Genomic DNA, 27719 nt, shown 5'->3' with positions numbered 1-27719 from the left:
ACATGCATACGTGAACCCCACGCACTTACTGTTCAACGCAATCTGGAGTGATGAACATCATAGGAGAGGCATGTCAGTTGTAGTCTCGTATGCGGCGCTCTGAGGAATAATGATGGGAAGAAATTCACTTCTGGCATAAAATGAGAAATTTATCGCTGCCGATCATTTCTGACCCACTCTTTTGGAGAACATGTGGCTTATTTCTCTATTCCCTCTCGCTTTAGAAGCCGTGAGACTCCTCTTTGGAAAATAAGAGCCGGTGGTTGTGCTTACAGACTGGGAGATCTGAAATATTTAAGACTCTGGCTGTGAAAGATGCAATTAACGATTAATGAAAACTGAAACGGCTGTGATCAGCATGCACAGGTTGCCTACATTCACTCTGAAAACTGTGGGAGTGAGTTAAGACGAGAGGACTAATGACTGACAGCGGTACCAGGTTTGCTGTGTGGTACCCCGGAGTACATCCTGTGCATTAGGTTGCCTTGGGCTGAATTTAGAAACAGCAAGTTTGGCTCAATCTTGATCTTTTTTTTTTCTTGCTTCCTCATTAGCTCTTCCTCCCATCACGCCTCATATTGAGGAACAGGTTGCTGTGCTATTAAGCAGATTCAGATTAACTACTGTTTCCAGGACTGTGGTTCCTTTGGGATGAACAGTTAAGCAACGCATATGGGTCTACAAAACTTGGTTTGATTGAACATTTAACCCCCCATCATTATTTCCTTGTTCCTCATAATCAACATGGTCCCACCGCCCCCTTCCAACAAGCCACACGTTTGCCTTTCATGTGTTCTTATCATGAGTAGCATGGCGCTGCTGGACGCCTACCTTGTGGAGCAAAATCAAGGTCCACGGAAGGTGGGCGTCTGCATCATGGTGATGGTAGGCGACGTGTGCTTCCTCATCGTGCTGCGGTACATTGCAGTATGGGTTGGTGCCGAAGTACGAACTGCTAAACGCGGCTACGCCATGATCCTCTGGTTCTTCTACGTCTTTGTGCTCGAGATCAAGGTCTACTTTGTCTATCAGAACTACAAGGCGGAAGGCGAGAGAGCGGAAGCTCTTACCTGCAAGGCTTTCACTGTGCTGCTTTCCGTGTTCGTGCCGGGACTTTACGTGACGCTGGCAGCCATCGACCACATGGAATACGTTCGGCCAATCAAGAAGAGGGAGGAGCTGAGGAGTCGACTATTTTGGGTTGTCGTGGATCTTCTTGACATCTTGGACATTCAGGCCAGCCTATGGGAGCCTCAGAGAAAAGGTCTTCCCCTATGGGTGGAGGGCCTTACTTTTTTCTACTGCTACATACTACTTCTGATACTGCCGTGTGTGTCGCTAAGCGAAATAAGCATGCAAGGTGTAAATATTGTGCCGCACAAGATGTTGTTGTATCCCATTCTCAGTTTGGTCGCCATCAACTTTATTACGATTTTTATACGGGGAGGGAATATGGTGCTTTATAAGGACGTCCGTGTGTCTGGAATACTCATGGGCAAGAACGTCCTCGCCATTGTCCTGAAGACGTGCAGCTTCGTGCAGTACCGGAGACACCTGCAGGAGGCACCGACACCCGCTCTCGCTCCGGAGCTACAGAGGGATGCAGTGCCACAAAGTTCTCGAAGGGCAGTGCCAGTCGCAATGCCAATGTCCGTCACCATGCCAACTCCGCAGGTAGTCATACAAGATCTCACCACGCTTCCAGAAGAGCCCGAACTTGAGGAAACATGACAAAAGGTGGAATTAGAAGAGTTTGCACGGAGGATATTTGGACAACGCACAACATGAACTGCTTTGAGATTTTTATCCTAAAGTTAATCCGGGTGTACACTGTCTGATTTTTACAGTACTTTACCATTGTTTCTTATCAGATTGTATGACGTGATATTAATAAGACTGTGCAGCCCATACCACAGACATTTAGCTAGACTCTGATCGAAATTGACTGCACTGACTAGGCATTTTGAGTCACCACAGTGTAAAAAGAAATCATAATAATTATTTTCATTTTGTTTTCCAGTAGAAATGCCAACTTTAAAAAAAAAACAAGATACATTTACAAGGCCAGAACACTCCTTTGGGCCGTTTTTGAGCGTCAGTCGTCTTAGTTTTTTCGGTGTTAGCTCTAGTCGGGCACTGTCGGTGAGAAAGAGAACTCTGATTGGCTGTTGAGCTTTGCGAACGAGTCAGTGAACGAGAATGAAAGTAAAAGTGATGAAAGCGAGCAAAGAAGTCAAGACGGTACAGACAAACAGAATTTTACGTCATCTTACCTGAGCATTCAGATGCACGAATATTTTCATAATAACATTAGCCGAATGGAACGAAGAAACTGATCAGCGTGATTGATATTCAAAATGGTAAGCAAACGCTGCTTTGTTTACGGTTCGGAAATCTAAAGTCAGTAAAGAAAACAGACTATTGATACCTGCTGATATAGACAGATATTTACGTACACGCAGGCGCAGAACGCACATGCGAGTTGAGACTCACCTTAAGTCCTTTTGGTGTGTTCAAACGCAGCTTTTGACCGAGACACAGCCAACGAAAGGCGACAACACAGTCAGCTTTTGTCGCCGCTAGTTCTTTGACATCGGCTTGGTGTGTCCCAGGCTTTAAACAAAATTGTGTAGGCTATTTATCTTACCACATTGGTAAATAACTTTTTCTTGTTATAAACATAATTACATTTTGATTTGTGTGTTGTTTTGCTGAAAGATAAGAAAAAAATAGTGATTAAGAAAAAAAAAATCAGTGTAGTACATAGCATTCTTGCATTCAATGCCAGTTCCAAATTTCGCCTTGAAAATAAAAAAGGCTGAATGAGTCTCTGACAACAAAAAAGTAATGTTATCATAGAGTTATCAAATATCATAGAGTGTGCACCCAATTTTAGTGAGATCATGTGATTAAAGTTGTTGATGAGGTGACAAATGTTCGTGAAATGAAGACACAAAGCAGCTGTGGTGGATCTGGGGTCCATTCATTTCCAGAAAATGTCTTTAAATCTGGAATGTAGAAGTTTATTCCGAAAGCCATTAATTAACAAGTGGCATACCAAGCAAATCACACTTGAAGGAACTCTCAGTGACCCTATGATTGTACAATTACAGACAGCTGCGAATACTTCATCTATTTTCGTTAAAAAAATGCACTGAATCATCATGTTCTGTATTTATTTCATTTTATTTATGCAGTATTTTAATAACTATGGTGAAAAGTTGTGTGTTTGGAAAAACTCATTCTACAATTAACTTATCTAAACCTATTACAAAGTGAATGTTTTATATTTAATGGAATTATTCATATATTCTTTGTTTCGATGTTTTATGAGAATCAAATGAATGATATTTTGTTATTAAAACAATGTTTTTGTTGATATCTGATATTATTTTTTCTCCTTCTTACTGACACTTAGCCACCACCTAACAACCACCCAAAACCCACTAGCAATGGTTAAGAAACTAAGAACACCTTAGCAACCGTATAACAATGTAGCAACCCCAGAAAATGTTTAGAAACTTAGAACACCTTAGCACTGTAAAAAATACTTTCATGATTTCTTATCACAATTTTTTTTTCTTTTGTCAAATCAACTCAATAATTTCTCCTTCATTGTATCAACTTGACAACCAGGTAACTTACTTTACCAACACCCTTTTAACCACTGATTGGCATTGAAAATTTTCTTACGAAAATCTAGTATTTTTCAATCAATCGACATCCTTTGTTCTTTTTGAGTAAAATTACAAGTCTGCTAAAAGCAAAGACTTCCCCAAACTGGGACCAATTCACAATCCTGCTATTCAGTATGATTATTCTTATCTTGTCAGCTCAACATGATGATAAAAGGCAGCTTGTTCTTTTCTTCCACAAATCTAGAATTGGAGGCAACTCATTTGAATAAAGTTGTCATAATCAAATGCAAATTTAGCAAAGTTTTGTCTCCTGTTCCTGCTAAATGATTAGCTTGCTGTTAACCCACTCCAAATCTCTGAGGGCTTTCTATTTAAATCCAAAAATCAAAGCTCAGCCTGAGTATTTCAATAATAAGTAAAACATTGTGTGCCGTGGGTGAATTAAAAGAAATGTTTTATGACAACGTATACCCAGAGCTATAATTTTAGCATGTTGCTATAGCTACTGTTAGATTAGCACAGTCGACAAATATAGCACAAAGGCATGTCTAAAAAAACAAAACAGGATCTCAGTAAATACACCTGACAGCTTCTCGTCGCTTCACTGACACCGTAGATGCTTCTGTGCCAGAGTGAAACACAACATATAAATCATATTTCTTTAACCTGTCAACAGTAAAGTAAATAGTAACTAGTTTGTCAAAGCAGTCCCTTTCAGTCAGTAATTTATGGGTCTTGCAAGTTAATCTGTAAAGTGCAGTAAAGATCGAAATTCATCACACTTGATTAATATTTACATTTGATGTAGCTTCTAAAAGGCATAGTTCACAAATAAAAAAAGACATATTCTACTCACCCTTATTCATGGGAGTGAATGGGTCTAGATCTTTCAAGCAGCAAAATCACAAGCACACACACAAAAACACCATAAAAGTAGGTCAAATGACTTGTGCGGTATATTTCATGTCTTCTGAAGCCATATGATACTGTAGCTTTCTGTGAGGAAATATTTTTGTAGAATTTGAACTTTATAGCACATTTCTATTAAAAGACAATGAATAAACCGAAAAACGTAATATTGGAAGTTACTTTTAAAAGTAATGTGAAAGTTCGTTTGACATAAATGTTGTTCAAATAAGGTCAATATTTAACTAAGCTAAAGTTTAAGCAAATCTTACCATTTATGTTAAAGCACTTACAACAAAAACAGAGCAGTTATGTCTAAATATTAGCAATGCATATGAATAGCAGACTAGCCCTTGCCAAATTGTTCTACAACTAATAGCTGACCATTGAAAAACCTCTCAAGTAATGGCTCGGTTGGGACCATTCAATAATCAAGCTTGAGAATTCAGCCCTCACGCCATGATGATAATAGCCCAATTACAGAAACAAAATCGTGTGAGTTGTTATTTTGGACAGAGGGTGGAATTAAACTCGCTGCTATTTGCCAGGAAAATGGAGGCCACTGCTGCGCCAAGAGATTATGTGTCAGTCAGTCCTAATGTGGGTAAAACTGAAAAAAAAAAAAAAGTACTGTAAAGACACGGGGCAGCTGCAGGCAGCGCTCAACACAGCTAACTACTAACCCGCAGCTGATAAATGCATCCGGAGGGAGCCATGAAAGTCAAATCTGAAATAGAGGACAGCATAAAAAATATTCTCTTCGGGTACTCTGGATATGCACATATTAGTGTGATTCTGTGTGGATATGAGAAGTCTCTAGATAGGTAGGTAGGTAGGTAGGTGGGTGGGTTGGCAGGGTGGGTGGGTAGGTGGGTAGGTAGGTAGGGAGGGATGGATAGATAGATAGATAGATAGATAGATAGATAGATAGATAGATAGATAGATAGATAGATAGATAGATAGATAGATAGATAGATAGATAGATAGATAGATAGATAGATCGATAGATGGTTCCATCGCCGGTTCCACCTGACCAAGTGTCGAGGTGTCCATGAGCAAGACACCTAACCCCAGCTGCTCCCGACGAGCTGGATGGCGCCTTGCATGGCTGACACCGCCGTCAGTGTATGAATGAGTGAATGAATGGGTGAATGTGAGGCAATATGTAAAGCGCTTTGGTGGCCATGGGTCTGTTGAAAGCGCTATATAAATGCAGTCCATTTATAGATAGATAGTGTAACGGTACACAGAAGTCATGATTCGGTATCTCGGTTTTGGGGTCACGGTTCGATACAAGTTTGGTACATTTACATGTCATTTTCTTTGCACGTGAGAGTACATTAACATGCGGTGACCATGGCGGATGCACAAAGTTCAATATCACGCTTTTTTAAGAAATGACAGAAAGATGAGCGAGAAGGAGAAAAAGTGCCATCTACATCTGCCTACTTCACCTTTCCACGAGGAGACGGCGAGTGGAGCGGCACCTGAGGCTTCCCATTTCTAGGCATATTTCATCACTGGACTGTTAATGAGACTTCCACGACACAAATCGGCACAATGCCAAATGATTTTGTCTCATTTTAACAGCGGAAATAACTTAAAATACTTATGGACATATAGAGTGTGCACCCAATTTTAGTGAGATAATGTGATAAAAGTTGTTGATGAGGTGACAAATGGTCGTGAAATGAAGAGAGATATGATAGATGGATGGAGCGATATATATATATATATATATTAATGTATACGTGGCTGAATTCACTCATAATCAGAGATGGAAACATAAAAAAGCTTTAACACACTTCCCCCACTATGATTCAGAGCCGCTGGCACCTGTTGACAGAACCAGTGGGTGGCAATTAAGCTGCATTTGGAAGAACATGGCATTTCAACACATTGCGGCTGCAGTCATATACTGGAACAGCTTCAGCAGCATTTAATTGGACACATCATTATCTGTCGCCACTCCATTCGGATTCTTGAATTATATGATTGTGTATTTTTGTTCCCGCCAAGAGCCTACAGGGGGTCTCAGTCCTCTTGTTTCAATTAGCCTAACAATGCATTCAGTTGCCTGCTGTGCCACACAGAGCCCGGACCGCCACACAAGACCGAAACACAATGTGCCATCCAGACACTTTGCTTGTTTACTCAAGGATGCCGTCAATCTGTTGCTCTGCTTAATTCACCATGACAATTTTCTTTTTTAAAGTTTCTTATTAGCTCTTTTTCGGCTGCCATTGTTGATTTCTTCAGGCAAAATGTGGTTAAATAAATGCACAGTTGTCTAATACCGAACTGAAATAAACATTTAAGTCCAAATTTTGAGCAATTCTATATTGGTTTGCATAATTAACCATAGAACGCATATATTTGCATGTCTGTGTACCTGTAGCTCTATTGTTGCACTGTTGACAACGTTAGATTTAGGCCCCGTTTACACCATGGGAAAACGCAGATATTTCCCTGCGTTTTGGCCTGTCATTTACACGAAAACGCAGTTTTTATCCAAGAAAACGATTATTTCTAAAAACTCCTGCCAAAGTGGAGATTTCTGAAAACGCCGGTTATATGTTGCCGTGTCAACTGGGAGAAACGGGGTTTTAGGTTCTCAAACGTCACATTATGCGCCAGAAAATGCTTACGTCATGTGAGCGCCCTATGTTTATTTATTTTTTGGCTACTATTTGATCATGGATGCTGTTAAGGTGGTACTCATTTTTACTTTTGTGCAAACGTTTTTGGCCTGTTTGCATTTGCTTCGCTGTCTGTCCACACAAACGAATCTCGCGCCATGTCTGTTGTTTTGAAAGGAACTGGAAGTCGCTCGTGCTATTCGTTGTTGTCGATTTTGAGGATTCTGATTGGCTTGCATGGCTTTATCCTTCTCCCTACACTGCCGCCCATAGGTTTGGTATTATTATGATGTTGCTCGACGGCGTATTTATGCGGGTTGATGTAAACGACAACTTTTTTGAAAACGATGTTGTGTGCACGATGTTATTTTTGAAAATGGAGGGGGAGAAATATTCGTTTCTCTAAATACCCGGCTATGTGTAAATGTGGCCTTAGTCAGTCCGAATCATTTTCGTGAAACATTCAAATAAGAGATTCAGTCATGGGATATTTAAACCTTCACAACATGTCATATTAAACGCTTCGAACCTTCAATGCAGTTACCTCATTATGGTTTAATGAGTGTGTGGTTTGTTGGCTCGGGAACTTCTCGGACCGATTCTGTTTGATGTTTTGTAAACCGGTAACGTTACATTGACTAAAGAACCATTCACAGCGGCAATCGTTCTCCACCATGTTTAAAATTTACGACACGCCCAACTTAACTTGCTTATCAAAATGATCTCCGAACTTCCCAATGGTAAATACGAATTGAGAGGGCGTTCATGTCCAATTTTTTACTTGGAAAGTCGTATTTACATAATCGCGATAGCACGTGAAGCCAGCATAAATATGTATGAAGCTCCTCAGAAGAATAAAAAAAATGTAGTAATAAAGAATATGCATCATTTGTTTTTCGTTTTTGATCCAGGATTAAATTATACATTTCTATTTCCTCTGAAATAACATATAGCCTGGTTAAAAAAGAGAGAAAGAGATATATCAAATTACATTTGAAAGAGAAAGAGGAAAGAGAAACCAGAAACCATCGTCTAATTATAGATTGGTTGGTATCTAAAACTGTGAGCTGAATATACCCAATGATACTTCTCGTAGAAGTTTAATCTAAGAGAATTACCATCGCAACACTGAGATGAAGTTGTCATTGGTGTCTCACACCTGAGGGGGTTCCTATGGCAACATGAGCCTCAGGTGATATCGTTGTTCTGATGCCCAAAACAGAAACTCGATGAAGACTTTAAGGAGAGTCAACAATGAATCATATACTTTATGAGGGGAATGTCATATTCAAAGCTGCTGTGGTACATCTAATGTGATACCAGTTTTTGAATGGTACGCAGGTTATAAAGGCAATGTCGTCTTAAAATCAACATTAACAGCATTTGCAACCCATTTTACTTTGTATTTCTGACTGGCGCATATGGGCGACTTCAATTATGATGGATTTCAGGTTAATTCAAGGGTGTCATAATACAATTTGCCATTGTTTTTCCATAAGTTTGAAATATTACCACTGTTGTCAGTGATTGCATTGTTACTGAGTAGAAAGGCAATTTATTGCACCATTATCTGTTATTATTTGATTAAACTGCAATGAAGACACTTGAAGGCATATGTTCAGTTAATCAGTCTTTGGCTTTGTTCGTTCACTTTTAAAATTCATTTTGAATATAATTAGACATCTTAATATTCACCACACATTCATCCCATTGTTAACAACTCCATATGGGGCATGTTTTATGCCGGGTATGAAATGAATACATCAGTGTCAAGACAAAGAGAAGTCTGCCTTTGAATGTTAAACACTAACAATTTAATTTCACACTTTTTATTGCTTATATTTAAAAGCCAAAGAGAAATAATTACTTTTCACTAGGTATAAAAGGCTTAAGAAATTCAATAACAGCGATAGTCTCAGTTCAAACTGATTTGTTCAGCGACCAGAGAATGAAAGATGAATCAGTCGTTCCTTTTGTGCCTAAGAGAAGATGTAAGGAAGCCTGAACTGCTGTGAAAAAAATATGTTGTCTTGACTCACACTGTCAGAAGCACTTCTCTTGAGGAGTCTTTCAAATTGCTTTTTTTGTCTTTGCACATAAAATAGTTATGCGCAAATGAAACCCTGACAAGTGACTGTGTACATTCTTAGCCCTCTGGGGGTAAAAAAGAAAGAAAAAAGAAGACCTTTTTTAATTTCAAGTAAATAAATGTGCTATATTTTAGTTCAATAATGGTTTTGACTATTTTGCATTTTTAGGGAATTTTATGGTGCTAAATTATACTTATGGAATAGTTATGATCCATTAATTACCTGTTAACCACTTTTCAAGCATAGACCTGAACATTTAATTTCCAACCTAAACGGTCATAAATCTTAAATGCTTTAGAGCACACACTGAAGTTTGGTCTCTTTTTAAAGATGACACTTGGCAGATTATTGCTGAAGTGAAATGAGTAAAACAAATTTTTATTTTTTGGGGATTTTATATGAAATACATATTTTCCAAAAAAATGTTTACACTAAAACTGTAATCTAAACAAGTTGTGCTCCAAATTTGAGGTGGATATATATATATATATATATATATATATATATATATATATATATATATATAGGACCATTTATTTCTGTGTGTTTCACATAGCAATTGCCAAAACCTTTACCAAATTCCATAACATTCTGATGAAGTAAAAAAAAAATAAACGTACAATTTTTCAGTCAAAAACGACCGAACAGCACCAGAGGGTTAAAGATAGTGAGAGAAAGAGGTTTGGAACCAAACCCAAGGAGCAATGAAGCAAAACTGCATGCGCACCAGTTTTTAAAATGTACTGATAGTTTGAAAGAAAGTTTTTTTTTTATGGATTTTTCCTGATGGCCAAGGACAGGTGAAGTGACTGAATCTGCTCTGCAGTGAATATGTTTGTTTGAAGTAGACGAGGAGCTGTCTTTCATTCTAAATAAAAGCAGAATCAATTCAGACACTCTGAAGGGAAAGACTGCAGACAGACAGAAAATGAATCACGAATCTATGTCAAACGTATCTTAATATGCTGACATTGCTAATACTTTCCCTGTGGTTTGATTGATTTTGGAAATATTTAAACGCTTTAACTATACAATTAAATTTCACACCATTGTGTTGATCAAACAAGTTCCTTGCTTCATTGTAATATCCTGACAATGACATAAAACTATTTAATAATAAAACAATATTTAATTCTCTCCAAGTTTAATGTAGAGACTATAAGTATACTATACTATGTATACTATAAGTATAAATTTGTACTTGAATGAATAATATATACACACACACACACACACATATATATACAGTATATATATATATAACTTGTCCTGCACTTTTTGTGTTACAGATAAAATCTTTCATGGACAAGCACCACCCACATTTTCTCTAAATCTAGTTTTGGCAATTCTGTTTTATGCTGCTAGTGATTCAGAAATGACACTCACATTCACCTTTAACCCTTAAACGCATACGTTTGACACCAACCTTTTTAGTAACAGTGTAAGTATATTTTTTCTGCACAACAATAATTTAATCTTAGATGACTGAATAAGTTCAATTCACCTTTATTCGACAAGGTGGCGATGTCTGAAACACAATGAAGTGACGTTTCAGTTACTGCAGGCAGAAAACAAAAGAATAGGAAATATCATCAGCAAAACTTGAAATGGCTCAGTGATTTCCTGCAGAGCAAATACTGAACGCAACCAAATATTAGTGTCATTTGATGGTGGATCTGGAGAAGAAGCTGTCAGAGATCAAAATATTGATTTTGAAGGCGTTGAAAATGATAGTTTTGAGAATATGTTTGAGATAGCGAATTTGAGCCAGATGAATGTACTGGGGAATGAGCTCTGATGAGGACAGTGATGATGGTGTAAAACATCTGCTCAAACTGAACCCTTCCAAGCTCTAAAAGGTAACAAAATATGCTTTATTTTAGTCTTCTGTTATAGTTACTCTAATATCAGGACAGTTTTATAGTATCGCAACAGGTAGAGATCCATCCGTGTTAGATATAAACCCGGGTTGCTAAAGACCTGAATATGTAATAATGATTGGGGAAACATTCATGCATTTAAGGGTTTAATAAATGAGTTGTTTAGTTGTTCTCTGCCTCTTTTAGAAATCTTAACTAAAACAATTCCAGGAAAGTCAGTTCCATGAATTTATAGGCCTGTATAAGGAAAGATTTCAGATTACATCTAATGTATTTATATGTATGTGTTTTTTGTGCCCATACTTTATGCAAAGCTTAAATATTTCATTTCTTTTGTCTTGTGTTTCACAGTCTTGTCTTAGAAGCAATGCAAATTCAGACCTTTGTGAGTCCATTGCCAATGGCATTGGGCTGATTAAACCAAATGCGATTTAACCTTCAAGTGTTTCAGCCTGAAATAACCTTTTTATATTCAACGAATATTGCTGTGCTTGGGACGATAAACGTTTTGCCTGCTTGTGTGATGGCCTCTTGTCATCCTAACTCAAATCTCAGATTACCAATGCAATTAATGCTAACCTGCTAACCATTCCCATTTCTGCACCATGTTGCATCCCTAAACGTGTCCTTGATTCCCTTTCACCACCTCATTTGTCAAATCCGAATACCCATGGTCATAAACAAATCCTTAGCCTTGGAAAGCAGACACGTGAGACACAGGGCAGCATCTTGAAAATCCACTTTCCTGCCGACGGTCATCAGAATCTGACGGGCGAGAGAAACGGCGGGGCACGGTAATTCAATCCAGGCGGCAGTTTGCCTCTCAACACTCAGTCGGCTAATGTCATTACGGACAGGACTGTCGTAATGTGTCAGGGGACGAGGCGGAGGTGTCGCGGAGTCGCCGTCTGTAAGGCACACAGCTCCCTCCTCATTTAGTGCTAGATTTCCCAACAGGCCACCCTCAAAATGGATCGTTGGTACTTGGCAAGGCAAACCACTCTATCTTAAAAAATCTTTCAGGGGAGAGCTTAAAAAAGAGAGAAAACGCACTCTTTTTATTGTAAGGTTGTTAAAATGATCGTCTACTTGATGAAGTTTGAAGTCACATTGGAATGATACTCAATATTCAAGTTGAGCATGCAGGAAGGCCACCTTTTTACCAGTGGAAAACTTTGGACTTAATGAGTTTAAGTCATAGCATATCAATTAAAAGCTTGTGGCTGAAACGAATTGGTATTGATAAGAAGTTGTAGGCTAATGCAAATGTTGACTGTACAATTTAGTTTACATGTTTTATGTAACGTTGGTGAAAAAAAAGTGGCCTGTCTGAAAACGCAACGATGACCAAACTACATCATTTCCCATCATTCCCTATGGCGATTCCCTTCCCTAAGAAGAATTTATGGTTCATTCAAGTCTTCCAGGGAAGTTCACAGGCTACGAATTGGGAAGCCATAGGGGCTGTTTACACGACACCGTTTTTAACGAAAAACCTTTTATGTGTTTTTGCTGTTCATTTACATGACAACAGCGTTTTGGAGGCGTATTGAGTCTATAGGAGCATAGAAGTTTTTCTTTTTACAAAGTGACATTGCCAACTACTGGTCTGGCAATATAATACAGTGTTTTTAGTCATTTTTGTGGATCTGTGTGGCTGGGGATTGTTTTGACAACATTGTCTTCTGTACAAATGAAAAACTTTCCAGTTTTTAGTACATCGTTGTCATAAACATACCCACGATTACAACGTAAGGTGCATCCATATTTTGGTTGGAGCACAACCTTTGACTCTTCTTCTTGAAATGATGAATAAAGAATACACATTGGATATGTTTTTATTCAGTTTATGAATATATTCACTGTAAAAAATTATCGTGATTTTAACAGTTAAAGACTGTAAAAATGGATCTAATGGTACATTTAATGTAATTTTACTGTAAAATACCGTTAAATTGACCGTTTTTGGAAGTAAAAACGAACAAGTCATTGTATAATTTACAGTGAAAAAACGTAAATTGACATTCCCACAATTCCATGCGTGACACTTCACAGTTGATGTATTTTTGTTGAAATAACTATGTTTCGTCATAGTTTTCTTAGTTTTTTTATAATCAGTTATGTACATTAGGGTTTTAAATTACATTTAATGTTGTTAAATTAATGTTTATTGTATTTTTAAAATTTCATGTGTGTTACCATGATGGTGTTTAATGTTTGTGTGAATGACACTGCGCACCTTCTATATATTTTAATTTTAACTTTGTTGTGGAAGAACTAGCCTACATGTAATGAGCATTGATTAATCATGTAACTCTCATTACTGCTGAGATTTTTGGTTTGTCAGTGTAATACTATGGTACAAAATAGAGATTAATACTTCAATAGGTCGGTAAATTAACATTATATCATATTACTTAAATCCAATGTTAAATATACATGTTTAAAATGTTAAATTTACATGTAACTCCGTAAGTATGTTTACGGTTTGATGTGTTTTTTACAGTATTGTTCTGGTAACCACAGCTGCCAGTTTTTTTCCGTAAAAACAACGGGATTTTTTTTACAGTGTTTACAGTGTACAACAAATTTCCTATCAAAACAGACGCTGTATCCATGATGTACGTCATGTTTCTCACTGGCATGCCCTCAACTCGGAATCTTGAGGAGTTTACGACTTGGTGGTGGAGTTCATATGCGATCAATTTTTAAAAACGAAGTATTCCGACGTGACTTAAACCCACCATAAATACACAGATAAAGTATCATTTGCACACCATTCATGCATCATTTGCACTTCATTATGTTGTACTGGCATTAAAAAGGCTTCCTGACTTTATCAGGAAGGGAAATTGTCCTTCGAGCCCATTTTATTTAGATGAAAATAACTCGAAAGTAAGGATCCTTGTTGCTCCTGGAACAATATTCCTATCAACCAATTAGATTTTAGGGTCAGGCTTTTAGGTTTAAGAGTTAGGCTCAGGACACCAGTCTTGGTTGTGCGATAGGTTTAGGACCTGTTTTTGCATGTTTTTATATATGAATGATGTTCCAGGACCAAAAAAAGTTGATCTGGGAGCCATCTTGAAAAAATCATGGTGACCATAGTACACGTCAATGAGCTTTTCTTTTGCTGCTGTATGGCTGGCCTGTTTCATTTTCCAATCTCTTTCCTTCCGTATTCCACTGTTATATCCATAAATATAAAGACATCAACGAGGTGACAAGTTGGTAATAAAATGCAAATCTGTCCTCTGTGCCTATTGCAAATTTCTAAAAGGAGCCTCGGGTTGCCTTGGGTTACTTTCCTGCATATGAAGGCGTAGCAATATCCTAACTTGCAGATTAAGAATGATGGTTCGCAGTTTAGCGTTCCACGATCTCTGCTTGCGTTACAGCAATCACTCCTTTGGGTGGCCCAATGGCCATAGAGCGTTTGACAAATGCTGTGTCAAATGTACTGCTTAGCGAATGCACCAGATTCTCTTATCAATACCCCAAAGTACAACTGCATCTTTCACAAGACAGATTTAGGATGAAAGGGAAGGGTTTGTGTGCTTTAGATTCCAGAAACAAGATTTCTAAAAGCCTCGGGTGACCCAAAGAAAGGAATTAACTGCAAGGGAATGAGTCTGACATAAAACTCAAGGTTAAAGAAGGCCTCTAATCCACCGTTCAGTATTCAAGCAAGGATGGTTTCAAACACGAAAAGTCTTAGCTGGAGTGTCCTGCTTTAAAATCAAGCCCTTCTTTAAATTTGCTGGCAGCATTAATTCCACCCCCTTAAGGGATGCGATGGATTCTAGCGCATGGACCAGCAGGTTAAGAAGATATATAGCGACAGTAGTCTCATTCTTTACACAAGAATGTAAATTAAATGATTAATTGAGGCATTTGCCCTTGTGAGGCTTTAATTACCAAGGGGCGTTTGTGCCAGGATTGCTGGGTTTAGGAAACCCTTGCTACGAATAAAGTGGAGAGGCTGGAAACTAGGGGTTTAAACTGACGCTAGTTGAAAATCTTAATCACAGCAATTTCAAGCTACGCCCCTATGTGAAACCCTGTGGATTTGCTACAAACAACCTTGCCCAAGACAGACCATGCTTAAATGGGTCATGATCCAGACGAAAGAAAAAATATTTTTGGATTTTGAGAAGGCAGATACAAATGCGAGCTGACTCATCCTTCTGACGGATGTCTGTATGAAACAGGTTTATGCCTAATGCCCTTAAGGTCAAAAAATTGGATTAACATCATTCAGTGACAGTTCAGATAGTTGATTTTTCTGCATATTAACTTCTGAGCTTTGTTGAGATAAAAAAAAAAAGAAAAGGATTATGCATAGATCATTTAAAGAATCAGTAGCTCCATCTAGTGGTAAATTAAGAGAGGTGTCCGACAATGAATCTAAGGATTTTATTTTAAGAAAACATTACACATTTCATTATAATTAAAGAACAGAAGACAATGGATATTTAAGAAAAGCATCTCTGTCAAACCTATTAACAACACGCATCTTTATCCAGTTTTGTGAAACTGGAGATGAAATTTAAACCTCAAGTTCTCTTTAAACATCACAGTCCAGCAAAAATAACTCCTCAGCTGACGTCCTTCTGCATCATCTCGCACCAAGACAAATAATCAACGCAAGTTGCTACAGATGAGTCATATTTAGCGCATATTGGGCAATTTTTTGCGATCCTTGGTGGCATTGCGCTTCCTCTTCTTACTCAAGAAGTTCTCCAGTTTTCCACTCCTTTTCAGCTCGCTGTACTTCTCTGCCAATTCCAACTTCTTCATGTCAGCTGTAGAGAGGTTTTAAAGAAGTTGAAAATTAAATCAATAAAAAAATAGCACATTATATAGGTTATTTGATGTTTCTTTGTTAAATGACGCACAATTGCGAACACTGGCGCTCAAAAGAAACCCGAGTAGGAATAGCGTGGCATTCACTAACAAATCTTCTCCAAAACTTTGAATTATAAATACATCAGAACAAAGTAAACACTCAAGGAACATGATGAAAAGAGACTTGCATTTCTTCAGGTAGAAGGGTTTGTGTCCTTGGCCAACCAACTCTCTCTGTTTCCGCTTGAACTCAAGTTCCTTTTCTCTATCCTGCTCTTGCCTCTGACGTTCCCTCTGTTGGTTTTCCTGTTGTACACACACACACACAGATTAGATATAAAGCACATCATAAAGGTGGTTTATATAGCTTTCTTAAAGGTATTTCATTTTTAAGAGTCATTAGGCCCAAACGTACCATTCTCTTAAGCAAGGCTTTCAGCTCTCCCTTTTTAGTTTTTGATTTGGCTTTCTTGAGATTCTTCTTCACTAACTGAAACAAATTGCAGTGGACATAAATGTGATGCACATAATGAAAACAAACAGGAATCAATAAGGCATTTTACATTTTCACAAACCTGTGCTTCCTTTTCTCGGAGATCATTAATGAATTTGTGCGTCTGATTAAAAATTTCAGGCTTGAATTCTCCTGAGAGGTCATCAAAGCGAGGGTCTCTTGAAATCTGTGTTTACAAAGCGAAAAATGAAGTCTCCCTAAGCATAAGTATGAGCAACCATTCATTTAATAAACTCCTGAAACGGACCCTTTTCTTGACAGGAACCACTTTTCGGAGGAAAGGCACATGTTGTTTTGCAGAAATCTCTTGAGGTCTGAAGACAAAACACACAGCGATTAGACAAAACAAACACAAACTCACAGACAAAATAACTTTAACTCACTAAAACAATACTTTGATTATTTTTAGTGAGCTGCATCAATATTTAAACAATGATCAAATGTGGTTAAACTTTGATAAAAAAAAGCCTTGTTTACTGTTGTTATTGTTAACTATTAAAAATAAAAATGATTTTCGTTAATTAAAATAAAGCTGAAATAACATAAAATATAAAGATTAGAAAACTTCAACAACAAATGGAAATTAGAAATGCTGCCTTGGCAGCTAAATTAAATAAAATGTTTAAGTTGAAGTAGTAAAATAAAAAATAAAAACATTTAATTAATCAAGTTAAATCGAATAAAAAAAAAAATTATTGTACAAAAGCACAAATTCCTGAAAGTAACACAAACTAAAATTATAATGAAAATATAAAAATAAAAGCTAATTCAAAATATTAATAAATACTATAATATTTAACAACAGTACCTGTGTTTATTTAGTCGTTTCTTAGGCTCGTTTTTTTGCTGCTGCTTTGTGGCACCATACGCGATTTTATTGTACGCTTTTGTTCCGACTTTATTCTGTAGCTTTAAGATTTCCTCAAATGACATGGTTGATAATTCTGTACAAACACAAAGATATGAGTGTAAATGTAAAATATGGGTCAGCAAATAATATTTTAAATGACAAAATTGTTGCATACAATTCTGATATCTTCTTACCACTATTGATGCTGCCCTTCCAGTGTGATTGTGCCTTGCTGCCTCCATCTTCATGGTCACTAACTGACTCATCATCTTCACTCCCCGTGTCACCTTCATCACTCCCTGACTCACCTTCATCGTCCATGCCATTGTCTTCAACCTCTGCAGATCCATCTTCATCCTCTTCAGGTGCTTCATCATCCTCTGCAGATCCATCTTCATCTCTAATTTTCTCTTCATCCTCTGCTGAAGTTTGCATCGCGCTCCTTTTACTGAGTAAAGCAAAGTTTCTCTCCATCTCTAAAGCGTCCTCTTCATCATCAGAACTGTGATTTTCCATTTTGGTCAGTTTCTTTGCTGATTTAGGCATTTTACTCTTTAGGCTCTTGTCCTTTTTAACCTAATTTTACTTAGCTTGTTTATAAGCTGTGGAAATGATGCATTGACCATAAAGATGTTAGTGCAAAGAAATTTGGCAATATATTATATTAAATATGTAAAAAATGTTTTTAGTATAACTGTAACACTTGACAATATTATGAATGCTAACCCTGCGCGAAGGCATTAACCTTATTAAAAGACAGCTGTGTACATGTCTTGTACATCACAATATGAATATGTCATATCGTCATTCACTAACAGTTGGAGCTATATGAAAAGTTAGATTCGTTTATTGCTTTTTTCCCCGGAATATTTGTGCTTACTGTGTTGTTTTCATCCACATACCTGTGCCTCGGAGTACAGCAGTCAAATATGCCGATAAAAGGAGGAAAATATTAACATGACAGGTTCATTACAGATGCAGTATCTTACCAGTTAACTGGCAGAAGAAGAAAAAAATGTCAAAACTTATAGTCTAAGACCAAGTGAAGACTAATATTTGCGAAAAAAAGCTAGTTCCGCACGCACGTGGAAGTTTGAGAACTGAGCATGCGCGTCACAAAACGTCTATCAAAATAAAAGTTCTTAGGCTAATTATAACTCTGTTAAAATACATATACTCGGAGACATGTAAACATTAATATTATATATCTTATACATTTAATACGATAGCTTTGTAAATTCAATCTTAATATTCTGGAAAAGGATTACACAAACACATAATGACTTTCAAGGTTTTATGTTTTGAGAATATAGCCCTTTATTTTGACATTTACATTCACCAACATTTAATAGGAAATAAGTTAACTGCCAGGGTTATGTTTACATTTACAACATAAAAGCGTAAATATGATCATATTTATTAGGCTAAATATCAAATTGGGTGAAAATTACATAGCCTTATTTTACATAATGTTAATAATAATAATCACACTCTTCAACCATCAGTTATCTGTTTTAATATGGTGGCATCTAGTCTATCTATATATATTATGCCTTCCTTTTTTTATTTTTTTATTGTGATAGCATTATATCTGTATTAGTTTTTAAAATGGATGTCTTGAGTTTTCAGCCACGCAATTCTGAGATGTCCCAGACCATGTTAAGAGGTACGTCCTTCATTCTTTCTTGGTAAACGCGGTCAAAACATTCATTCTGAGCCACTGTTAAAGAGTTCCTCCAGTCCCCAACTGTTCCTGTAACACGGCAGGTTGAAAACGTTAATATACTGTAACAAAGGCCTATTCCACAACTGCTGATGTGTCATTTATCACATTTCATTATTTACTTTTAAACAATGAATAATTTCAAAAGTCTACTGTCACCCAACATAATGTTTTGAGAACATTATTAAAGATAATTCTATCATTGTTACTTAAGGAAAGTTTGTTCATAACTTTGTGAGAAACTTGTCAGAACGTTAGCCCAAGTTCTGAGAACGTTCCCTGTCAGCTGGGATCATGAAAGTGACAAAGTCTCTGTTTATATATTATCTTGAAGATTAATTTGACAGTGCTTCAATTACCAACTCTTTGATTATTCACTTTTATCTGACCTTTGCGCAAAAAAATTCCTTTTGGATCTTGCGTGACATCCCGAGCAACACATTCATAGTTGGCCAAGGGGTCTTGCTTCATGTGTTTGAACGTGGCTGTCTCCACCACTTTATCGATCGCTGCGTCTGACAAATTCTTCCCCACAAACTCACAGATTTTCACAATGACAGACCTGAGGTCCTGTTAAAAGGTTTGTTCATATCATTGGTCAGTCAATACCAATAGCCACCGACCACAGCATTAGAAAAGAAATAATAACACTTGATGGAAAGATGATAGGATCATAAACTGAACCAGTCTCACCTTGATCATTTCTTCATAAGTAAGGATCAGGATGTTGTATTTGTCTTTATTTGTAATCCATCCTTTAACATGGTCAAACCAACGGCCACCAATCACTGCAAACCAGACACAACATTAGTGTCAAACTTTGTAGAAAGTTCAAGACCTGGTTTATATATATGTATACAGACACACATACACAAAATAAATACATATACACATTATAAATATTTCTTAGCAAGTATCTGTTATGTAAAAAATGATATAGTTTTGGCTCTTACTGCATCCTGTGAAGAATTTTTCCAGCATCTGGCCCATGCTCTCAGAAGAATCCAAGTTTTCCATGTTTTGGGAAAAATGGAAATATGACACCATGACGTCTTTAGGGTTTCTCATGACGTAGATGATCTGACATCAAAAAGATGTATTAAAAACTGCGCATGACGTCAATAATGTTTATTCATTGATTGGTGAACGCATACCTTTCCTTTTCTTTGCAGCGCTTTGGGCATCAGCGGCTGGAGTAAATGGGAACAGAAGAGTCTCGGAGATGGACGCGTGTTGTAATCTGTCCCCTTGAAACGATACTCTAGCCAGGGCATCTGCTCGTATGTGGTTTTTTTGGCTTTGTCCGGGAAATCTTCCTCGTATATTAAAGTAATGATCCGTTGGGTCCATACCGTACCTGAGAATCAAGCATTTAATAGGCCAACATTAAACATTTCTGTTATATATCCTTAGAAATGTACGTGCTAAAAAGTAGCCTATATGCCTTAGGCTACTTAAGTTCTGAAATAAGTTACTCTTTGGCTTTTTATTATTATTATTATTTTGTCTTCACTTACCTGATTTCGGGAAGGTAACAACAAAGAGATCATCATCCCTGGTTTGGAAATCCTCTAAACTGTCAATATACTCTGGAGTAATATCATGATCTTTTTCCAAACTTAAGACAGTGTCTTTGTATGTGATTAGTTTGTCACTAAGCTTTTTGTAATCCTGCTGAGCCATAGTTCTTGCTGAGCCAAATCAACGCTAGCGCGTGTTTGGCCAAAATACCATAAATGACAAAGGAAATGTGTTAGTCCTTATCCATGCAGGGCCAGATTTCATTGAGGAAAAAAGGTAATCTTTGCTGTTACACAATAGTCAAAGGGTTAGTTATTTTTGCGGAGTTCATGACAAACCTTTGGACCCTCGTGCTTTAACCTACATCTATTATCAGTCTTTGTAGGCCTAGATTTCAAATAGTAAAATGTAATAGGAAGGTTCAGAAGGAATCACAGCCTATGCACAAATTACTGTTGCACTTGGTCCATATTTTATACATTCAATAATATTCAGTGGTTCTCAACATTTTTGACCGTTAGGTATATTTTCTATATTTCTGCAGTAATTCTGAAAAAGCTTCTTGTTTTCAAACTTTATGAACGGCACTAAGTATCGATATATTAAATTAATTAACCATGACTAATTTTTTTGATTCCAGAAGTTTCAAGAACTGTATGTTTTGAAACAAAAACAACAAAGGGAGAAAAATAAACATGATTTAAGTTTCAGTTGATTAAATTATTTCAATTTTTTTAAAAGCCTATAATAATCGTATAATAATAAACCATTCTGGCCCCTCTTGAAAGTTTGCTGAGGCCCCTAGTGGACCCCGGTCCCCAGGTTGAGAGAACCACTGTCCAATATTACCAGAATAAACATCAATAAATTGGTCATAAACAGTCTCAGAAGGACATGTTGCATGTGATTTATCATTTTCAAATCCATTTAAATGGGATAATTTCTATGGAAGCTTGTTTCCGCCACAGAATAAAACATTTTAAAAGATAATTGCGACTTTTTATCTCACAATTGCGAGTTTACATCTTGCAATTCTGACTTATTTCTCAGAATTGCGTGTTATAAAGTCAGACTTGCGAGATATAAAGTCGCAATTGCGTGTTATAAAGTCAGAATTGTGAGATAGGCCTATAAACTATTCTGAGGTAAAAACAAAAAAAACCCCAAAAAAACAGTCCGTCTATTGTAGCCTATCTCTATATCTCACAATTCTGAGAAAAGATGTCAGAATTGCGAGATATAAACTCGCAATTATGTGTTATAAAGTCAGAATTGCGTGATATAAAGTCGCAATTGTGTTATAAAGTCAGAATTGTGAGATAGGCCTATAAACTATTCTGAGGTAAAAAAAAAACAAACAAAAAAACAGTCCGTCTTTTGTAGCCTATCTCACAATTGTGAGTTTATATCTCACAATTCTGAGAAAAGATGTCAGAATTGCGAGATATAAACTCGCAATTATGTGTTATAAAGTCAGAATTGCGTGATATAAAGTCGCAATTGCGAGAAAAAAGTCAGAATTCTGACTTTCTAAGACGCAATTCTGACTTTATTACACGCAATTCTGACTTTATATCTCGCAATTCTGACTTTATAAGACGCAATTGCGACTTTATTTCACGCAATTCTGACTTTATATCTCGCAATTCTGACTTTATAACACGCAATTGCGACTTTATTGCACGCAATTCTGACTTTATATCTCGCAATTCTGACTTTATTTCTCAGAATTGCAAGATATATTGCAAGTCAGAATTGCGTGCAAACTCATGTAAACTCGCAATTGTGAGATAAAAAGTCGCAATTATCTTTTAAAATGTTTTATTATGTGGCGGAAACAAGCTTCCATAAATTTCAGCCTAAATTAAGCCACTGAAAAAAAAACAATTAAAAGTCAAGAATAGTTGTTCTGTAATAAGATATGAGGGCAGTTCAGAGAGTTTACCTCTAACTAGGGCTATGTCCCAGGTTAACCTCAACATAAAAACTCTTGTTTGCAGTTTAGAACATAGAAAAGATGAAGCAATCATAATATAGGCTAGGCTAGAGATTGATGCACATACTTGTGGGATATTGAAATACATGTATGAACAGTAGGTGTCACTAAGGTATCAGTTACCTAGTAGGACATGAATGCCATGAAGAAGTGTTGCTAGAATGTTGTAATAAAAAAATATATAGATCAAAGTCGAGTTCTCTTAAGTTTATTACTGTGAAATATACAACAACATCACACTACCGTGGTCATGTCATGAGCAACTCCCTAAAGTTTTAGGTTTTAAAACGATTTGACATTTGGAAATCATTATTTTTATATAGGCTACTTGGTGTTTGCTGGCATTTACTATCAGAAATAGGCTATCAAAATGGTCTGCAACCAGTTATAACAAATCTAATACTTTCCCTGACATGCGGAACCTGTTTTCCTGTTTGTGACGTCTGACATAAAGCCTATTAGTTTGCGAATCTAGGTGATTCAGGGCCTGTCCAAAACACACACTTGGGGTGTTTGCACTTGACCACTTGTCTACTTACGTGATATGCTTCATTTTGATTTTCAATACCATGCATTTTAAAATAAACGTCTAAATGTCTGTTCAGTAGTCGCTGTACCAAACAATTTAGTGTTTGTGGTGCTTCTAATTAAGTGATAAAAAGCAGTTGCAAATGCTGTACAGAATACACATAGGCCTACTCATCTTTGCACCAACAATATGTGCAACACTACCAAATGATATGTATCTAATTAATTTAATTACAGTGGATTGTTTTCCTCGACATCTCATGATTTCGGGGCACGAGTTCCTGAACATGATGCATGATGGGATACACTTATCCTCAAATACCGCTTCAGGCTTTGGCGTTTTAAAGACCTACGCTGTGTTCGAAATCGCCCCCTATACCCCCATTCACTATTCCCTACATTACTCCACTTATATAATCCATTTGAAGGAGTGAATGAAAACGAGCTTTTGCATAGTTTGTGCTTGATGTTTAATAATTAATTGAAACGTAGCAAACTGGCAGCTCCAGTAGTAATGAAAAGATTTATCCTAAACTCTGTCATGGAAACTAGCATGTAAAAAGCGTAATTAAACAATTTAATAATCAACTAAAATGTAATTTATACCTGTATGATATTACGCTATAGCCACATTGGACCAGCGGTTTGGAAAATGTATGGATGATTGATTGTTGTACACTCGATAATGTCCACTATGGTTTCAGGCACCACTACAAATTTCTGTTCCCTCAAATAGTGTCCTATTTAAGGATATAGGGGGCGATTTCGGACACAGCCCTGGATAGTCTTGTACACTTCCTGTTGTGTGCACGGGCTCTCAAGTGGCCAACGTTGTGTGCAAAATCGAATACTTTGCTACTAGGCTGCGTTCCAGTCCACTTTTAGACACGCACTTGCAAACTTCCCTAAGCACTTCCCCTTGGGGAAATCCCTGCCGCCATTTTGAAGTGCGTTCCACTTCGTGAAGTGGATGAGGGAAGTTTATATGGACAGACCCTCGTTCCCTCGAGGGAGCGAGTCTACTTCATATGTACACTTCAGGTACCTATATGTCCCACAATGCAGTACGACTGTGACGTCACCACATATCTCGTCTAATCACCACCACAACAAACAACTCTATGATATATTAATTATATATTTTTAAATTTAAAACAACCCAAACACGCCTATATACATTTGGATGCTGCAATTAAACAAATTCTTAAAGGGGAAAAAAATGTAAATAATAAATAAACTCCCAAGCTGATTCCAAGTGATCAAGGGCTTAGGACATTCCAGTTCAGCCCGCCGCAATTTCCGCCAGTAGTGGGCACTCGTGCAACGTAAGCAATGACGTACATCCGAGTGAACGAGATGGAGGGAAGTTAGCGAGTGAAGGGCATGACAATTTTGGAATGGAACGCAGCACTATATAGCATTCGAAAAATAGTACGCCAACAGAGTAGTATGTCCGAATGCATCAAACAACAGTAGACGAAAAATGTTCCTGGATGATCTACTACTTCCGGCGAGATTCTGAAGTGCGCATTCAGTAGAGTACACTTTGTAGGCCAAAACGCGGAAACGAGTTTGCATTTTAGCACTTCCGGTTCCATCGTCCCGATTTCAGACGCAGCTCAAGACCGCATGTGGGGGTATTTGGACAGGCTCAGAGTCTGAATAATTCGAACAGTTCAGGATCATGTTGTAGCCTACCTTCGGAGGTATTTTCAAATAAACATGTATTAGGTCACACTACAGCCGACTGTTTAGTATCATATGAGTAGCAAGCCCACATTGAGTGTATGATACATATCTAGATTCAGCCTTACATGGAGCCTGGGATTGAAACAGGTTTGTTTAGCCTGAGTCGAGTGCGGTTCTACTCTCTCTCTCTCTCTCCGCGCCTCTTTTCCCACACATGGGTCACCTAATCCCTCCTCTGGAGAGCCGAACATGCAAAAGGACTGTTTCAGAACCGGGATTATAGCAAGCGAAGATCTGAGTTTAGATTGTGATCTGCAGTCTGACATAACAAATCCTACACCTCTGAGAACTAAATTTGCAGAGTAATTGGTTGAGAGTTTCAAGACAAAGTTTTAAGGAAGTAGGCTATTTTACTTCAGTTAATTTCTTTTAATTAACTTCATTTATTTCCATGACCTTTCTGTCAGTGAAATGAGTCAGGCCATGCATAAAAAGTTTTCGTTTCAGCAATGCAATAAAAAAAATTAAAAGAATTCACACTTCATGAAACAACCCATTTTGATTAAACTGATCGCAAATTAAATGGATTGTGAAAGTGAGTGTTACATACCAGATGGTCTTTCAGAAATTATTCAGATTTCATTCTGATGAAAGATTTACAATTTTTTTTTTTTTTTTTAAATGAATGAAAGGAATCACAGAAAGTAAACAGACTTTTAGAATAGATTTTTCATGATTGTAAGAGGGCTGAATGGAAAATATTGCAAATAATTGAGAGGCTAATTGGAATATTTGTATTGCGCAGCGCGTCTGTGTTGTACGTCACCACGTAGGCTCACTATTGGCCGACGCTGGTCATGTTGTGTGATGCGTGGTGACGTACAACACAGACGCGCTGCGCTAAAACACTACGTGAACCAACTCGAGGCCCAGATAGAAGGAAATGAATAGTGGAATAAAGTCGTTATTTTTGTTTGTTTTTGCGCACAAAAAGTATTCTCGTCGCTTGATACACTTAAGATTGCGAAGATGAACGAAGGTCTTACGGGGTTGGAACAACATGAGGGTGAGTAATTACTGACAGAATTTTAATTTTTCGGTGAACTAACCCTTGAAGTGAACAAAACTTTAATATTATTTCAAACTTTAATATTATTAATAAAATATTTTAAAAAGTTTCAAAAAAAATCGAAAAACTTTGCCTCATGGAAATAAAATATTCAATATAAAAGTATTTTCAAATATTAGAAAAAGAAAGTTATTCATCAGCTAGTCATTTTCTTGCATAAAATCTTTTTTTTATTTTTTATTTTTATAAAACTAAGGAACTAACTAAACTTGAAAAGGTTTTATCTGTTTTCAGGAGGAGCATTTGTTTTAGTCTATTTGACTGTTGATCTGTCTCATAAACAACCAGAATATCAAAGAGGTGTCACATAAACAGTGTGGTTAAGCCTCTTCTACACTTTTTTTCTTCAGACTGTTGATGGTAACCTACACACCTGCCGTTTGCAGACACTGCTATTTGTTTGTAAACTTCAGTTTGAAGGATCTGAGGCTTTTGTGCTTTTTTTAAAGGATCTGAGACGTTTATGCTGCCTGTTTTGTCTGCTGTCTAACACTGTTGTCTGCACAAAACACAGTATCTACAGTGAATCTCGCGTTCAGAACAGCAAGTCAAGAGGCACGTAAAGGGCTTTTCAATGCATAAAGAGTCTGAAAAGGTCTGCCATTGTTCAAAGTAGGGAGCAATGTGCTTGCTGTTTTAAAAGGATCTTTTCAGGTAGGCCGTAAACCGATCCTGGGCCTTTCCTGGCCAGGGTGTGCCTGGGCATCTCTGATTTACCTGAGGGACCAGACGACCGTGCATGGGGCCACCGAGGGAGGGGGGGATGGAGAAAAGGAGGCAGCTGGTTACTGGTTGCAAAGGATGAATGGATGAAAGAGGAGAAGGCTGAGAAATTACAAACAAAGGTGCTGATGAAGGTTACTGCAGAGGTTTTTGATCATGTCATCCTCAATCCCCCTTGACCTGAGGAACAGTATAAGCCAGAACATTACAAAAAAGTGTTTAAACACAATAAACGTTCCAACTGCATGTACACTTGATTACTTGACAAGTGGTGCTTAGGATAACAGTTAGGATAATGCAGTTCTCTGGCACAAGTTAAAAGTGAAACGATAAAGTAGTTCAGGACAGAAGCCAGAACGCCTACAGTGTCATACAGTGAACCGTCAGAAATAAAACGGGACATAAACAGCTGCCAATCTCCCGTCAGACTGAGTTCTCTGAAAATATTGCCTTGAGAAATAAACATCCTCGTGTGTCATCATAATTTTGGCTATGAATTACACTACAAACTTTGATGTCCTCAGTTGTCTTAATAAGTATTTTGTCTTAATATATTATGGATGCGCCGAAATGAAAGTTTTGGCCGATAACGATAACCGATAAGTTTTTATTCTTTCGATTATTTTAACGTAATTTGATGTAGCCTATATGAACGTCTTGCACTGCACATGTTGCACTGAACTGTATTTTAATTTTTGAAGAAATTATAATCATATTTCAAGCAATTCAAAACCATCATGGCAAACAGTGTGCATCTGAAATGTATCAACAGAAGGAAACAAGAACTTCTTAAGTGACTTGCCTGGTTAAATAAAGGTTAATAACAGTAATAAAGACATAAAAGGTATTTGAAAATAAATTGATTTGTTGTTTCCAAATCGGTTCTTGGTACTACTTGGTAGGCTACCAGTGTTTATTATGTTCTATAACTCACCTACTAGAAACATTATATTATATATGAGCACATGAGAGCATAAGTTTGGCTTCAAAAAGAAGTTTTCAACAGGAAATTCGGTTTATTTGCACACTTGAAGCCATTCACTTT

At 37.2% G+C, this 27719-nt stretch overlaps 3 protein-coding genes across 4 annotated transcripts; 1 reads left to right on the top strand and 2 right to left on the bottom strand.

Annotated features, from left to right (window-relative positions):
• Nucleotides 1-744: 744 nt before the first annotated feature.
• tmem264 (transmembrane protein 264) lies at nucleotides 745-3233 on the top strand (the record flags this gene model as incomplete). The annotated part of the gene is made up of 1 exon (XM_084417039.1): nucleotides 745-3233. The coding sequence occupies one exon, from the start codon at nucleotides 745-747 to the stop codon at nucleotides 1729-1731; it is 987 nt and encodes a 328-aa protein (XP_084273165.1). The 3' UTR covers nucleotides 1732-3233.
• A 12321-nt stretch (nucleotides 3234-15554) lies between these two features.
• On the bottom strand, nucleotides 15555-18494 carry rrp36 (ribosomal RNA processing 36). Of its 2 annotated transcripts, none has more exons than XM_084415841.1 (8): nucleotides 18268-18494; nucleotides 17560-17967; nucleotides 17324-17459; nucleotides 16763-16829; nucleotides 16577-16681; nucleotides 16417-16491; nucleotides 16190-16307; nucleotides 15555-15958 (listed from the first exon to the last, which is right to left on the bottom strand). In XM_084415841.1, exons 2-8 carry the CDS (start codon nucleotides 17909-17911, stop codon nucleotides 15825-15827), a joined length of 987 nt encoding a protein of 328 aa, XP_084271967.1. In that variant the 5' UTR covers nucleotides 17912-17967; nucleotides 18268-18494; the 3' UTR covers nucleotides 15555-15824. The 2 variants fall into 2 exon arrangements, with proteins under 2 accessions (XP_084271967.1, XP_084271968.1); XM_084415842.1 differs by having other exon boundaries at nucleotides 18355-18459.
• Nucleotides 18495-18875: 381 nt separating this feature from the next.
• On the bottom strand, nucleotides 18876-20897 carry LOC311294814 (amine sulfotransferase-like). The gene is made up of 6 exons (XM_084415843.1): nucleotides 20606-20897; nucleotides 20243-20445; nucleotides 20042-20168; nucleotides 19782-19876; nucleotides 19478-19658; nucleotides 18876-19118 (listed from the first exon to the last, which is right to left on the bottom strand). The coding sequence occupies exons 1-6, from the start codon at nucleotides 20769-20771 to the stop codon at nucleotides 18991-18993; spliced, it is 900 nt and encodes a 299-aa protein (XP_084271969.1). The 5' UTR covers nucleotides 20772-20897; the 3' UTR covers nucleotides 18876-18990.
• Nucleotides 20898-27719: the final 6822 nt, after the last annotated feature.

Source organism: Rutilus rutilus, assembly GCF_951802725.1.
Source record: "Rutilus rutilus genome assembly, chromosome: 8".
NCBI lineage: Eukaryota > Metazoa > Chordata > Actinopteri > Cypriniformes > Leuciscidae > Rutilus > Rutilus rutilus.
This window is presented reverse-complemented; position numbering and strand designations above follow the sequence as displayed.